Source organism: Patiria miniata, unplaced genomic scaffold, assembly GCF_015706575.1.
Source record: "Patiria miniata isolate m_02_andy unplaced genomic scaffold, ASM1570657v1 HiC_scaffold_7, whole genome shotgun sequence".
Classification (NCBI taxonomy): domain Eukaryota; kingdom Metazoa; phylum Echinodermata; class Asteroidea; order Valvatida; family Asterinidae; genus Patiria; species Patiria miniata.
The window spans coordinates 35,610,059-35,623,994 of record NW_024037074.1 but is presented as its reverse complement, the minus strand read 5'-3'; the positions used below and the strand labels follow the sequence as shown (position 1 = coordinate 35,623,994).

Here is a 13,936-nt window from a genome sequence, read left to right as displayed (position 1 = left end):
CTGTTTGCGACTACCTTACTGTAGGGCGCCCCCAACGGGCGTTAATTGAGTTTTGGCTCCTTCCGACCCCAAATTCCCCCCCCCCCCTTGTTCTCTCGAAATTGCTGTGATCGGACGACGGTCCATCGGCCCTATTCAGATTTGGGGCGCATTTTTTGCGGAACCGCCATTGGTGACCCCTTTTGAAACGCTGCCCCCCCCCCCCAGGTTCCGCCCCCCTGAAAAAAACACTCCGCAAACATTTGTCAACAAACGATGGAAGGCGCCATTTTGAAACTATAGAGAAGCGAGGTTCTGAAAAATTTCCCCAAACCACTTGTACGGCACGAGGAAGGATGGATAACTCATATTTCATCAAATAATTGCTAGAAAAAAAAATCTCTGAATGCGATTTCTGGCCTGAAAACAAGCCCTCTGTTTGCGGCTACCTTACTGTAGGGCGCCCCCAACGGGCGTTAATTGAGTTTTGGCTCCTTCCGACCCCAAATCCCCCCCCCCCCTTGTTCTCTCGAAATTGCTGTGATCGGACGACGGTCCATCGGCCCTATTCAGATTTGGGGCGCATTTTTTGCGGAACCGCCATTGGTGACCCCTTTTGAAACGCTGCCCCCCCCCCCAGGTTCCGCCCCCCTGAAAAAAAACACTCCGCAAACATTTGTCAACAAACGATGGAAGGCGCAATTTTGAAACTACAGAGAAGCGAGGTTCTGAAAAATTTCCCCAAACCACTTGTACGGCACGAGGAAGGATGGATGACTCATATTTCATCAAAAAATTGCTAGAAAAAAAATCTCTGAATGCGATTTCTGGCCTGAAAACAAGCCCTCTGTTTGCGACTACCTTACTGTAGGGCGCCCCCAACGGGCGTTAATTGAGTTTTGGCTCCTTCCGACCCCAAATTCCCCCCCCCCCCCCTTGTTCTCTCGAAATTGCTGTGATCGGACGACGGTCCATCGGCCCTATTCAGATTTGGGGCGCATTTTTTGCTGAACCGCCATTGGTGACCCCTTTTGAAACGCTGCCCCCCCCCCCAGGTTCCGCCCCCCTGAAAAAAAACACTCCGCAAACATTTGTCAACAAACGATGGAAGGCGCAATTTTGAAACTACAGAGAAGCGAGGTTCTGAAAAATTTCCCCAAACCACTTGTACGGCACGAGGAAGGATGGATGACTCATATTTCATCAAAAAATTGCTAGAAAAAAAATCTCTGAATGCGATTTCTGGCCTGAAAACAAGCCCTCTGTTTGCGACTACCTTACTGTAGGGCGCCCCCAACGGGCGTTAATTGAGTTTTGGCTCCTTCCGACCCCAAATTCCCCCCCCCCCTTGTTCTCTCGAAATTGCTGTGATCGGACGACGGTCCATCGGCCCTATTCAGATTTGGGGCGCATTTTTTGCTGAACCGCCATTGGTGACCCCTTTTGAAACGCTGCCCCCCCCCCCAGGTTCCGCCCCCCTGAAAAAAAACACTCCGCAAACATTTGTCAACAAACGATGGAAGGCGCCATTTTGAAACTACAGGTAGCAGACCAGTAAATAAACTTCCATAGACCCCAATGGTAAATGCTCCCACTTCAAAAATTCGGGAAAAATACTCACAACTCTCCAAGGTGTTCGAGACGCACATCAAATTAAAGCTTATTTCATCATCTTTCATTTTCTTTTCAATTTTCGGGGGGTCAACTGATGACTTTTAGGAGAAATTTCCATTTGAAGATGATCACCCCTGAAAATAGTCCTGAAGCCCATCGCCATTTTGAAAAACGATGCCTACACTCCATTGCAAAATAGAGCGCTTTTAGGGTCCAAATTACATCCAAATTACACAGAACTGCAAGCTCCCAGTCCTGTGCACGGCTTCCACCCATATTTTTTACAAACCCTCAAGTTCATGGCCCACAGCATGCCCAAATACCGAAGATTTTGAGGGCATGCAAATCGTGATTTGGCCGGCGCAGGCAATTTCGGACCGATTTACTGGTCTGCACCCTATAGGTTTGTCGCAACCCGGCCGATTACAACCTTGTTCCCAGTGCTTACTCTATTTACAACCTCGTTTCCAATACTAAGCCCTGGATAGGAAACTTTGTTCCTGTATCCTCAAACTAGGCTTTGCCCTTCACCGACGTTTAAACACTATATACTCAGTGTGTTACCTCCAGAGTGAAGGTTAGAAAAAAATCACTCGGGTGGGACTCGAACCCACGACCTCCTGCTTTCTAGTGCAGATGTCTTACCACTCGACCACCGAGCTAACGGGATCGGTTGGCTTGTTCAAATCTGATGTACATAGCAGCGGGTACCACATAAACTATTATACTCAGTGTGTTACCTCCCGAGTGAAAGTTGGGAAAAAAGTGGATTTTTTTCCAACTTTCACTCGGGAGGTAACACACTGAGTATACAGTGTTTTAAAACGTCGGTGAAGGGCAAAGCCTAGTTTGATTTATATCACCCCGACGCAAAATTCTTCCTGTATCCTGATTCGATACCGCAATTTGCTAATAATGAATTAATATCGTGTAGTTGTGTTGTTATTTCCAACGTGCAATACGTGTTTTCACGATCATACGGTAATTATAACGTCCACACCTTTTCAATAATACTTCTTTTCTTTCCAGTATAAATATGAAATGTGATACTGCATATTGGTGGGCCAGATTGTAACATTTTAACTTCCAAAAAAAATTGCGTTTATAGTAACTCGCGCTGCGACGAATTGATGCTGTTTTTACCCCAGACACCGCATACAAAAACAAACGCTAATGTAACGCACTTGCAGGCACCAGACTATTTGCATACGTACGTGTTCAAAAATCGTGCACATGCAAATGATCCAATACCAGGGTGAGAGAGCAGGTATAGTGGTGGGTGCGTACTGCTCGACACCCTGGGGACGAGGTTGGGCCGATTAAGTACTAGTCTGTCTAGTTCCCGGACCTGACAAATTCCCGCCGCTCACGTCTAAATTGCAGGTCAGGCGCCCGTGGCTAGAAATAAACCTGACAACATTGACTGCCCTTTTCCAAAGGTGGGGCTTCGTTTCCAAATTCGCTTTATCACTTATGGCTTTTAAAGTTCTTATCAAATTTTTTTAAAAATAAATCACTTGCTTCACAAATCATACAGTTTGATATATCTGTGAGAAAACATTGACTAATGATTATGTTGACCTGGATCTTCAAAGTTAGGCACCCACGAGTACAGTTAACAGGCAGAGCCGAATGTAGACCACGCCGAGTTTTGGAAAATCCCGGTAATTACGCCGTCGTCAAATTCAATAGCAATGACTAAGATGACTACCTGACTTAATTGGATTCACCAGACTAGTACTTGTCTCAATTAGCCACGTCCAGATGGAGTTTAACTGAAGTTTACGGACAAAACACGGGGGTACGTGTTTATGGGGTAACTTAATGGGGTACCATTAGTCAAAGACCGACTTATGATGTACAATCATTCCCTCTTTCTGTGCCCCACACAAGGTAGCTCTCGTAAACAAACCCAACGATATTATACGATCAAGAGTTTTTGGGGCTCATAGCGGCCTTCTCGGGTCACTATAGTTAGACTAAAATTGCTATCTTCGAATTATATTAAGACAATTATAACCACACTCCACGTACGAATCTAACCCTTAATTTTTTTGTATTATAGGCCTACAGGAAAAAAATAACATCGCACTTAAAAATAGGTAAACTGTTCGGCCTAACTATTCGTCCATAAGTTGTCCTCGTCCGTAACTAAGTTGTATTCGACTATAGGGAAAAATGCGGTAACAACAGAATAGAATGTCCTATTCCAATTTACAAACACAATAGGCATATTATTTTTAATCCGCTTTCCCTAGTCATGTTAGCCAAACTTGAAACCGAAAGGAAACGCTCCAACTTTCCTAAGAAATCCTTGCGTCAGTCGATTGATTTTATTAGAAAACAATCAGCCACCGGTCTGGCATAATGGTCTTTGTTTCATTAAAAGCCTCCGACCCGTTGACCCCAACAATACACAGGTATCTTGTCAATGAGCTTATATCCCTCCCTCCAAGTGGTCGCACTTCAGTCCGATCGGTCCGTCGTCGGTCAATTGGTTCGTATTGTTAGTGTTCATTCGTTTTGAACGTACGCAGGACGGGCATTTACGTTTCAGCCAATGAAAAGCTTTGCTTGCCACGCTCCACCCACAGTTACCGCCCACCATGACCGTCTACTGCCTTACTTTTATTAGTCAAATTGTTCGCTGCTTGTATTAATCATGAAAACAATGCAAGAGGATTCCAACTCGTTGAGCGGTACAAATATCAACATAACAAAACAACATTCTAAGTGGCAGGATCGGGAACAATAAAGTGGAGTTGTATAGTGCTGTACCTATAGGCGACATATGACGTGATGAAGAAATGCACTGGAAATGTTGTACATGTACGTGTATACGTGTATAGGACACTGTAGTGCACAACTCAAACTCATGTTGAAATCTTCCGACAAAGTTTGTCAACCATTTTCCTGTCAATAAAAGTAAATACAAACAAATGTCTGTTTCTTTGAAGCTCTATCGTATAATCTCCGATAAATAAAAACTGAAATTAACAAAATAAAAGACTTGTTATTAATTATATTACATGTATATATTATAAATAATTAATCATAAATAAAAATTGGAAGGACTTGCCGAAACTTGGGTCAGCTAAGTTTGTTGATTTGTAGTTTCAGGGCATTGTGCTCTTTAAACAGTTTGCATTCAAATATGTCTTTTTATTGGAGATTCAGTTAAGGTTAATTTTAAACGTAATGACCCAAACTTTTTTCTCAGCGTCGTTAAACATTGGTGATTTACTCTATAAAACTTTTGATTTACTCCATAAACCTCTTCTTTGTTTATAAACTTATGGCGATATGCATTTAAAACAAGTGCCCTCTCCTCATCATTGATATTTACACGGGCACATTTGTCGAACGTCCCCCATTTCGTGCCTCACTTTCGTCTTGCTTTCAGAGTGACAGTAGCCGACGGTGGCCTTTAGCTTTTACAGGCAAACAATGTACATGTATATGTCTTGTTAATCTGAATACTGACTGTACCCTGCGTAAGCATTTATAATCCTACGTACCGTTTTTATTGTTGTTCTAAGTAGCGCTCGTACCCTGCCTTAGCCTTATTATTTCCTTGCGTTCCGAGTGTATTGTTAATCTGAATACTGACTGTTCCCTACGTAAGCCTTTTTAATCCTACATAGTGTCTATTGTAGCGCTCGTACCCTGCCTAAGCCTTATTCTTTCCTTACGTTCCAAGTGTATTGTAAATCTGAATACTGACTGTACCCTACGTAAGCCCTTATAATAGTGTCTATTGTAGCGCTCGTACCCTGCCTTAGCCTTATTCTTTCCTTACGTTCCAAGTGTATTGTTAATCTGAATACTGACTGTACCCTACTAAGCCTTTATAATAGTGTCTATAGCACTCGTACCCTCATGGGCGTCGCGAGGGGGGGGGGGGGGGGGCAAGGGGGGCACTCCCCCCCCCTGGAAAAGCAAAAAAATGTCCCGTCCCCCCTCTTAAACTGATAAATCGAGAATGTGTTGAGAAATACAAGCATTTTTTGGCAAAAAAAATGTTTCCCCCTCTAGAAAAAATCCTGGCGACGCCCATGCGTACCCTGCCTTAGCCTTTTTCTTTCCTTACGTTCTAAGTGTATTGTTAATCTGAATACTGACTGTATGCTGTACCCTACGTAAGCCTTCAGAATAGTTTCTATTGTAGCGCAATCTTGGCAAAGGTGCAGGCAAACAAAATATGCCCGTGCAGAGAAAACCCATAAACAGAGTGTTGAAATAATGCCAAAGAAAAGCCAGCTCTTCGTCGAGGAAAAAATCAGCAAGGGGTACACTTATCAATAACAGAAAGTAATAATATAGAAAGGAACTTGGTTGTGGCCACGGGATCCATGACTAAAGGCAGTATGTACAGTAGGCTTAAATGCTGAGAGGACTCCCTGCAGAGTGAATTCATATACCTGCACTAAACTAATTACGTGCGTATTCTGTTTGCTTTACCGACTAGATTTTGTTCAAAACACATCATGTACAATGTACGTGTACATCATGTACAACGTAATGTACATGCAAAATTGCTTCGATAGAGAGATTCAGCAGGCATTGTGTGAGACAGCTTTAATTGTAAGAGATCCTCTTTTGTTATTTAGATTTTTGTACCGCTCAACGAGTTGGAATCCTCTTGCATCGCTATCATGATTAATAGTAATACAAGCAGCGAACAATTTGAATAATAAAAGTAAGGCAGTAGACGGTCATGGTGGGCGGTAACTGTGGGTGGAGCGTGGCAAGCAAAGCTTTTCATTGGCTGAGACGTAAATGCCCGTCCTGCGTACGTTCAAAACGAATGAACACTAACTGGTTGTTAAAGACAGTCAATGGTCAAAGGAAATATTCCTAGACCTACCTATTTTGCGATAATGTGTATCGTAGTAGCGGTCACGTCCGAAGTTACCGCCTTTACAGCATCGGACGCAACAGAAAAACGTGCCCTGCATCCTGGTGAAAAACCCTGTACCGGGTCGCGGCTTGATTGGACCCATCTGTGCTTGAATAAAAGAAATATCATCGAATTTTCTTATGGACAACCTGCGCATGCTTGCCATTGAACAATTATTCAGTGGACGACCACAAGGGTGAAAACTGAAAGGTTCGGTGTGACCCCGGCTTGTCAAAAGAGAGTTATTTGTCAGCTTGAACACTTTATCATGATAGCTTCATGCTTGAACAGATCGAGCACCGTGGACAGGTCGGTACATCTGTGTACTGTACAGCCATTATCATGTTGCAGCCACTTGATTTTTTTCCACATTCAATCAATGTTACCAAATCGAGGCTGGAAGGAAAAAATAGTCTGGTTCCTTTTTTGCACGAAAAACATTTTCACTCCGTGCTGAAATGGCCCCCACTTTTTTTCTCTCTGGACACTTGGTCTCCGTAAAATCAAATGGGGGGGGGGGGGGGGGGGGGGGGGGCTGGTAAAAAGGATTCTGTACATGCACTAAACGGACAATATGCAGGCGCAGTTCTCGAGCCTATATATTTTAGGGGACTATAGCAGGGGTGGATCCAGACTTTTTTGCAGGGAGGCGTGTTGAAATGTAGATTTTTTTTCTCCAGACACTTAGGCCTCCGAAAATCAATAGGCGATGAATTAAGGGGGGGGGGGGGGGGTCTGATGACTATTTCGCATACGACGGGACTCAGGATCTATGTACAAATACCCCCCCGCCCCCTTCTCACGTGAGAGACCGTTCGCACATGACGTCACCTTCTAACATTCGCTTCTGCAATTTTTTATGGACTTTTTTTGGGGGGGGGGGCGCTAGACAAACGTTTTTGAAGGCTAAAGCCCCCTCCCCCTTAGAACCACACCTGGACATGGTGCTTTTCATGGCGAAAAAAGACACCCGTAACGTACGTATCGGCAGATGGCACAAAAAAGGGCAGACCCGCCAAGTATATTTTTCAAATGGCACTTGTTAACAAAACAATTGATAGTGTGCTTTGTGCAAGATTTCTCCCCAAGACTCAACTCATGATATATTTAGATATAGGGCGTTGTCAATTTTGAACAATATTTAACATATTCTTGACAGAAACATTTAAATGTGTTTGTGTAACCTGCAAAGATGATACACTATGGGGAACTCGCAGTCAATAAACACTCAATGGGGAATAACTACCTAACTTATCTTAACTCAGGATCTTTGAAGGGAAAAATCACGAGGAATTGGAATAATAGAGACAATAGACACAAACTCTAGATTTCAAACAAACAATTACATAAACAAACAGGGGGACACACTACTATAAGAGGGAAGGAAACAATCTATTATCAAGGTTCAAGGTTCAAGGTTCATTTATTTTCCACAGTATCAAATCAATAAATGACGAACTAATTACATAACAGAAAAGAATTACAAATAATACAACAAAAGTGATATTTTAGGGACACTGCAGAGGGGCCCATTGAGGGCCCCAGACAGGCATGCTCATTGAGCCCAATCCAAAAGAAGGGAATTAACTTACAATGAACACTATTGAATGGTCAGTCACACGAGGCTCAATGAGCATGCTGTATTTAAAGTAATTACATGTACGTAGAAAAGCAACATACCTAAACACAATACACATTGAGACGTAAACAACGGACAAACAAACAATACAATACAGATCATTTAAACTAGTCAGGTCAGCAAAGAGTAATACAATCATGGATATTCTACAATCTACATGTAACTACATGTACATATTATATCTACTGGCATGAATTAATGATAAGTTTGAATTAAGATTGATTTAAATAGTCGTTTTAAAAGTGGAGAGATTGGTAGAAGCTTGAAGTTGTTTAGAGAACGAATTCCAGAGCTTGGGTCCCTTGTATTTAACCGTATTTTGAGCAAGAGAGGTGCGACTAAATGGAATATAAAAATTAGAGGCTTGGCGAGTCCAATGAGAATGCATTTCACTTTTCTGGCTAAAAATACTATTAATGGTAGATGGTATAGTATTGTGAGAAGATTGATACATTAAAGACCCAAGCTGAACGTTAAGTTTTAAAGTTTTATGTTTTACAAAAAGGGGATCAGTGTGTTCATAGTAGTCGGCAAAATTAATTACACGCCGCTCTTTTCTGTAATAGGAGTAGTCTGTTTAAATTTGTAGCAGAACTACTACCCCAAGCAAGTAAACCATAGTTAAGATGATTATGCTGAATTTGTTAAGGGAGAACTACTCCTGTCTCTAACACTAACAAATACATGAAACTAACAAAGTGACAACTTCGCCCTGCGCCACATTTTGCATTTATGCTGGTTGTACTTCCCCTGAGAAATGTATGTCTTTCATATGTTTTCGAAATTGACGGTATTTCCCCTTGAATGACATGTTCCTTAATAGTGAGCATCCGGCAGGCTATAATAGGGAGGGGACTATGATCGCAGCAACTCTTGGTGTACCTTAGTGCTGGGTATAGTTAATTGATTTGTTTGTTTCTTGAGTGGTTGGGGCGTTTGATTGTTTGTTTAATTTCCAATTGACAGATCAACCGCATATATCGCCACAGGATAGTAATCCCCCTTTAAAAAAAATTATTTATGGACCAAATTGGAAGATTTTTTTTTCGGAAAATCGGAATCCTCATTCCCATTTGATTCATCGTAGAAATTCATAGTCTCACCGGTTTCGTATGCCTGCCTGCCTGCCTGGGTGAACAATTTCCGGGCCATCACCGCACATAGGCTTATTCATGGTTGGCCTCACTTGAAAGGCATGAAAAGGCCAAAAAAAAAATCTCCGGTTTCTGGTATGCGCGCGCGTCGCCGTAGCCATGCGCGTCGGCAAAATGAAAAAGTTTTTTTTTCAATGAAAGATGATGTCTCAAAACCGCCAAACTCACTGGTTTGATTGGAATCCTGCTACTGCACAATTTTAACGTGTTTTTAGATGGGGTTATGATCGAGAATAAGCTTCATGTGGCCTCTCTGGACTCCCATATATTTGCACTAAGTTTAGTCGGGCACCATTTGCAGTCATCAGCCGACATTTGAAGCAAAAAAGTCAGGTAAAAAAAAATAAAAGCCGCGTCGCCGCACCACTTTTTGGACAAGCTCCAAACCAGAAACCGGATTTTTTTTTTTTGGCCAAAGATGAAGGGCGCCTTTTGTATATACTTTTTTGGGGGATATAAAAAGATTATTTGCCGTATGGATATACATAATAATGTACATTGTATACAGAATCACGGCATGCCGTGCAGCACGATCGGTGCATCGATCGTGGGACTTAGGTACGTGTCTAACGTTGCCCGTTTTGTACATGGCCAGTATTATGTCTCGACGTGGTTTTTGCTCGATCTGGGCGGGAGGAATAAACTGACCACAGATCAGCACCAATGTGCAGTTGTCAATCTGTTTCGTCTGTAAACACTGACTTGATAATTGAATCGTTCCGATCGAACCGATTTAAAATATGTACATTCCAAAAGGCTACATCAGTTCACTCGTAAACTTTCGACCATTTTAGGCCTATATGGTGCAATTATTAACATTATGCCTGTACACCTATATGTCATTCAAGTTTATGAGAGAGGGCATGCCGAATTCCATGGGCACGGCCAGATGCAGTCGGGCTAGGGCCTGCCCGAATATTAAACATAACCCATTTATCGTTACTTGCAGAGCACGCGTTGTCTCGCTCGGTTCATTTTGTCACAATGTCAGTTAGGATTTTGCATGCTACTACATAGGGCCTATTATGTAGGCAGAATATGGGAGCAAAGTTGCCAGACTAAACAATCATTCGTGTACCGTGTTATGGGGCCTACTAATTTAAGTTATAAGCATCTTTTTCGGGAAAAACAAAAGTTGAAACGATAACTTACGTTAATTGTCAACAACGCGTCGCGTTGCTAGCTACCACATGACCACTCAGCACTCTCGATCCGCGATTGACTCATAATAAACCTGAACATTGATGTACGTAATGTGTGGGTGTGGGCCGGGCCCGTGTACTGACGGACGTGTCAAGTGCGTCGTGTTAATGTTGTGGGCTGGATCTGAGCGCGCTGCCATGCCATGCCCGCGACTTGGCCACGACACGGTACGTGTTCTTTGCTCACAGGCCGGGTACGAAGTGATAATTAACGAATCTCCCCAACAATTCTCAGGAAACAAGTGTAACCGAGCTGGGAAGGTTACGCAGAAGATTTGAAAGTGACACTGGGATATAATTCCACTTAATTGATCAAATTTTATTTCTACAAAACACAAAACTACAAAACGACAGTCATTCTTCAGCAGTCTGCAATAACAGAAAACAGAAGAATAGAAATTAAATTACAAATATACAATGAATATGAATGCAATTATTAACCATCTCTCCTTATCCTTGGTTATCTCTCGTCATAATGAGAAATTGCATTACTGGTTCTATAAACTTCAATTTCCATTTATTTGTTCCATAGAAATGTTTGTGGTGCGAATTTACAAGTACATTTCTGAAGAGAGGCATAAAAATATTAAAGGCATGAAAATGAAATCAAGGAGAAATAATCTCCATAAGCACTTGCTATGCAATAATTTTACAACACATTAATCTCCAAATCTTCAAATCTCTAAATCTCCAATTTCTTAGGCACATTTCAAGCAATAATGTTCCATACACGTACCCAAATGTTATGGATGCCGGATAGGATACACTGGTCTACTCGAGAAGGCTTCTCTATTTGTGACCATTAGGAACCACAGAACCACAAGTAGAAGCTGTAATAAAATTACTGTACATATTAAGTAATCTCATAAATATTAATAAATGTTTCGATAAAGGAATATTAAATATTCATCAGTGCCATCAAAAATGTTTCATCGCCACCGTACTGGGTTGTCCGGTGTCTTGGCTAGTCTTGGCCAGTCTCGGCCAGCCCTAGCTGACCAGTCTTGCCCAGTCTTGGCCAGCCTTATCTTGGCCAGTCTTGGCCAGCACGGTCATTTTTTACCCCGAGCCTCGCCCACTGCATGGCCAGCCTTTGCCAGTCTTGGCCAGTCTTAGACAGTCTTGGCCAGCCTTCCCTTACCCATTCTTGGCCAGCCTTGGCTAGTCTTGGCCAGTCGATCTTGGTCAGTCTTGGCCAGCCTTGGTCATCATTTCTTGACCCAGCCTCGCCCATGCATGGCAAGCCTTTGCCAGTCTTGGCCAGTCTAAGTTGCCTTGCCTTGCCCATTCTTGGCAAGTGCTAGTCTTGGCCTGTCTTGGTCAGTCTAGACCGCAGCCTTCTTTCTTGACCCAGCCTCGCCCATGCATGGCCGGCCTTTGCCAGTCTTGGCCAGTTTTATAGTCTTGGCCAGCCTTGCCTTGCCCATGCAGTCTTGGCAATTAGCCTTGGCGGCTTGACCTGTCTTGGTCAGTCTAGGCCAGCCTCAGTCATTCTTGACCTAGCCTCGCCCATGCATGGCCAGTCTTTGCCAGTATTGGCCAGCCTTGCCTTGACCAGTCTTGGTCAGCCTTGGCTAGTCTTTGTCAGCCTTGGCTAGTCTTGGCCAGTCGTGGTCAGTCTTTGCCAGCCTTGGTCATTGTGTGGAGGGCCGTGGCCTCGTGGTTAAGGACATTGAATTCGTGGTCTGCGGGTAATTCTGCGGGTTGTGGGTTCGAGTCCAGCCTGGGGTCATGGTGCGTGTGCCCTCCTTGGGCAAGGCACTTTGCCACTCATTGCTTCTCTCCACCCAGGAGTAAATGGGTACCTGTGAGGGCAGAGATATGGTTATGTGATTGAATTAGCTTGCTTGCGCCTAACAGGCAGCATCGAGCTTTATACTCCCCAGGGTGCTGAGATGGTATTTGGAATGTTTAATTGGCCCAATGATCAGGGGTAATAATACTGTAAGCGCTGTGAATTAGTTTACTAATAAGAGCGTTCTTAAAATGCCGATTAGTATTATTCTTATTATTCTCGACCCAGCCTCGCCCATTCTTGGCAAGCCTTTGCCAGTCTTGGCCAGTTTTGGCCAGTTTTGACTAGTCTTGGCCAGTTTCGTCAGGTTATATCCAGTCTTGGTAAGTCTTGGCCAGGCTTGCCTTGGCAAAGCAAACTTAATTTTCCAAAGTGGAAGGAATAGTGTGAATTTACACAATTGGCCAAACTTGTCTCATTTCTGGTCTGAAAAATCGGCGAAATAAAAGTTTATACCAATATTTCTAAAAACGTACCTCGAATATTGTCACATGTTCTTTGACACCTGAAATATTGACATAAAATGTACGCCAAATTTACTCTCTTTTTTCGTTTAATATTGTTTTTAATCGTCCGAAATTATGTTTGTTTTGAATTTGCTTCAAGGATAGATCTCCCAGCTGTTGTATAATTTTAGACAAATAAATAAGATCAAAATTGTTTTTTCATCATTCCCCATTTCTTTTAAAATCAAAAACCTTTAACTCCACCCACATAAAAGTGAAATACAAGTTTGTATTTTCTTTTTGATGTTTATTAGACTACTTGAGCCAATTTCATAAAAGTTTGACAATATTTCGGTACTAATATACAGGGTGAGTCCAAAAAAGCGGAACCCAAACCCCATACAATATATTTCATATTTAAAAAAATATGTAGCACCAAAAATAATAATGAATGGAAAGCCAATTTCATAAGCTACTTTAAGATGGAAAAATTACTGAAATTGGTCAATCCGTTCAAAGAATATCACCATTTAAACCCAATGACCCCAAAACCTGTCTCGTCCAAAAAATGCGATTTCAACAATCGTCGTCACAATTGTCTTCAAACATCACCAGCGATGAAATCTTAGTTTAAACGTTAAGAATATGCAACAAAGTCCTTTTGAAAGCCCGTCTTTTCAAAAAGTAGATTTTATACATCATATTGTTTGCCTAACCAGGGTTGTTAATCAAAATATTGTGTACTACAGTTTGTGACAGTTGTTGAAACAAGTATTCTGTGTCATTTTCTTTGTTGTTCCACACAGTCAAAACACACAATAAATTGCTTTTTTTTGGACAAGAAAGGTTTTAGGGTAGTTGCGTTTAAATGGTGATATTCTTTGAACGATTAAGCAATTTCAGTAATTTTTTCATCTAAAAGTAGCTTTTGAAATTGGCTTTCCAGTCATTATTATTTTTGGTGCTACATTTTTTTTGATTACGAAATATATTGTTTGGGGTTTGGGTTCCGCTTTTTTTTGACTCACCCTGTAGTTCAATATTTCCCCACCCACAAATTATGAAATATGTTCCACCCCCCCCCCCCCCAAAGGTCTGTCCAGACTGTACTGCATGCAATGTCAATTCAATTTTTCATTCATGCAAAAAAAGTCTCAATATACAAGTCTCCTTTTGGGCTTATTCAACGTTTTCAAACGGTCGCCCC

General features: G+C 42.2%; 1 protein-coding gene across 2 annotated transcripts in view; it reads right to left on the bottom strand.

The window, feature by feature from the left end:
• LOC119744784 (ankyrin repeat and death domain-containing protein 1A-like) overlaps positions 1–10,514 on the bottom strand; it is a 49,339-nt gene extending 38,825 nt beyond the window's left edge. The window contains exons 1-2 of one of the 2 annotated variants that reach the window (XM_038220917.1): positions 10,439–10,514; positions 6,461–6,596 (exon numbers count right to left, since the gene is read on the bottom strand). In XM_038220917.1, coding sequence (XP_038076845.1) covers positions 6,461–6,596 — 136 coding nt within the window. In that variant the 5' untranslated portion in view covers positions 10,439–10,514. Of the gene's footprint in view, positions 1–6,460; positions 6,612–10,438 lie in introns of those variants that run through there. The other variant, XM_038220918.1, reaches the window with a different exon arrangement.
• Positions 10,515–13,936: the final 3,422 nt, after the last annotated feature.